Source organism: Lipotes vexillifer, unplaced genomic scaffold, assembly GCF_000442215.2.
Source record: "Lipotes vexillifer unplaced genomic scaffold, Lipotes_vexillifer_v1.1 scaffold872, whole genome shotgun sequence".
In the NCBI taxonomy this organism is placed as follows: domain Eukaryota; kingdom Metazoa; phylum Chordata; class Mammalia; order Artiodactyla; family Lipotidae; genus Lipotes; species Lipotes vexillifer.
In genome coordinates this window covers 578146-580935 of record NW_006790064.1, presented here as the reverse complement: position 1 = coordinate 580935, position 2790 = coordinate 578146, and the positions used below count along the sequence as shown (strand labels likewise).

The 2790-nt window shown below is 32.4% G+C and overlaps 1 protein-coding gene across 1 annotated transcript in view; it reads right to left on the bottom strand.

Moving 5' to 3' along the window:
* Window positions 1-489: 489 nt before the first annotated feature.
* BTC (betacellulin) overlaps window positions 490-2790 on the bottom strand; it is a 38021-nt gene continuing 35720 nt past the window's right edge. The window contains exons 4-5 of the mRNA XM_007463205.1: window positions 2368-2514; window positions 490-598 (exon numbers count right to left, since the gene is read on the bottom strand). Coding sequence (XP_007463267.1) covers window positions 490-598; window positions 2368-2514 — 256 coding nt within the window. The remainder of the gene's footprint in view (window positions 599-2367; window positions 2515-2790) is intronic.

The following is a 2790-nucleotide window of genomic DNA, read 5'->3' as shown; positions in this document are numbered from 1 at the left end:
CCTGCTGAAATCCCAAATGATAGAATATTTAAAAGAGCTTAGAACAGTGCTTTGCATGTGGTAAATGCTCAATAAATGCAGTTATTAAAATATTGCTTTTGTTATTTCCTTTCAGTGTGAGATGTCTAAACTAAAGTTCTTCTTTCTTGTGATATATTGGAAAAATATATCAAGTACCTTATAATATTTTATAAGAATATAAAACAACGACCACAGCCATGCAGAACTAGAAAGCAGACTGATGTCAGTACATTAGAAAAAGTATATAAAAGTCCACATTCTATCTCTGTGGTAGAGTGACATCCAAAAGAAAGATATGAGAAAGTCTTTTATTTGGCTTCAGATTCTATGAAAAAAAAAGTCAATTTATTTTTAGATGTTTTTAAACATAATCAAATTCCAAACAATGATTTACTTGATGCAGTTAAGCCCTACTTCACCAGGTAAATGTCACCTGTTCCCCATCTACCAAGTTTATCACACTTACCATTAAGCAATACTAGTCTCTTGAATGTCATCATTTACAGGAGTTATATCTTTACCTAGAGTTTCCATTTCTTCTTCCTTCTTTATTCTTTCTCGATGTTTCCGAAGAGGACTTGGAAAACAAAGTGTTAGAAATTAGTGTGGTCCTGTTAGTTAATGCAATCACAAAATTAATCAAGAGAGCCTATGATCTTATTTCTAGACTGTTAAAAATGTATAGGTTCCTTTTTTAAAAAATTAAATTTAGGTTCTCTCTTTATCCATCCCTTTCTCTAGGCTCACATGATAGCTACAATAGCATCAGTGTGGATAGGGTGTAGTTATAGATACATAGGAAGAATATGGTACCTAATTGTTGATAGATCTTGGTGAGCACAAGAAAATTTTTCAGGCCAAGCCATTTTACAAAATAGACTGATAAGTATTATTTAATGTGTAAATAAGAAATAGTACAAAATGGAAACAGACATAAGAAAACCAAGAGAGTGAGGGTAGCCTCTGGATATGTTAATTAAGTTTCTAGATACACTAATTAAGAAGTGTGTTAGATATTCTGGGCTGCGGTCCAGTTTTCTTAAAGTAAAATTAATGTAATAAAATAGGGCATTTCCCAGCTCTGCCCCAAACTTGGCCTTATAAAAACTCCTTTTTGCCATAAAGTAGGTAAAATCTTAAAAAATACCTTTCAATTTTATACCTAGGAGGAATCCTACAGATTATTTGGTTTAATCTTCTGTCTTACAGAAAATAAAATTAGAGTTTAAAGAGGTTAAGAAACTTGTCCAAGGTCTCAAAGGTGTTTAATGACAGAGCTGGGACAAAAATCACTCTAGACTGCCAATAGCTATGCTAGTGCCTTTCTACCCAGAATGTTGTAAAGAAAGGAATCATGCAACACCCTCCTCTAATAAATACCACAGCCCCAGGGTAAATGTAACAATTTAGGAGGCTTCTCAAGACAAGAAGGTAGCATTTTAGAAAATGCCTTTTTAGCATGCTATGTGGGAGTCCTGGCCTGATAAAAAATTTGATGAGTTTCCAAAACTAACTTAAGAATAATACCAAGCCATTCTGTCTCAGAGAAAAAACAAAGTTTTTCTTAATTACCAAAGATGAGGTATATAGTGAAAAGTAAAGACAGGAGGAACAGTGCAGTCATCTTTCATAAATAAAATTCATTATTTTAATGTGACGAAGAAAAAAATATTTTTGTTTGTTTCCATCTTTCAAAGTTGTTGTGTCATGGTACAGTTTACGAAAATAAAAGTATTGTTTAGCCTGTTAACAAACCCACATAAAATATGATGGACTTTAGGACTAAATAATTGACTTCTTAAATTGAGATATAACTGATATATAGCATTGTATTCATTTCAGGTATGACCTGATATTTGTTTATATTACAAAATGATCACCACAGTAGGTTTAGTTAACATCCATCACCACACATAGTTACAAAAGTTTTCTTTCTTGTGATGAGAATTTTAAGATCTCCTCTCTAAGCCACTCTCAAATATACAATACTGTATTATTAACTATAGTCACTATTAGTACATTACATCCCCATGACCTATTTATCTTGCAGCTAGGAGTCTGTACATTTAGGTCACCTTCATTCATTTTGCCCACCTCCTTTTTTTTAATTAGGAGATTTATATAAATTTTATTTTAAATTACAATAATTATGCTCAGAAAATGACAAAAAGTATATGTCCTGTGTTTATTATAAATGCTTCTAAATAAATGGTGGCAAACTGTGAAAAGTGATTTAAATCAAAGCAAAAAGGAAAGAGAAAAGGTAGGAAGGAGGGAAGGAAGGAAAGAAGATAGGAAAGATAAAAGTTTTCAGATTCCCTTAAAATTAAATTTAAAAGTACTTACTGACAGCATGTGCAGACGCCGACCACCAAAATGATAAAAATTACCATAACTGCTATCAAACAAATCACCAAAATCTGCCCTCTGTCTCCTCTTAGGTAAAACAAGTCAACTCTCTCACATCTCGCCCCAGCGTAGCCTTCATCACAGCTATAAAAGTGAAACAAGGAGAGGGCAACAAGGTCAAAAGTGAAAGATTTTTAAGTATCTTTACTGTTTCTCTTTTGAAGAAACTAACACTGTATTCATTACTTGGAATTAATAAAGGGTGTAGTTCCTTAAAAAGTGTTAAGTTGTAAAACCACTGTGTTCATGAGAAATTTCATTCTTTGCTGAAAACCTGTCATCCCTTGAACATCATTAATAATATGCCTAATATCAATAAACAGGGATGATAACAATTTACTAAAATCTGTCTTGAAAGGA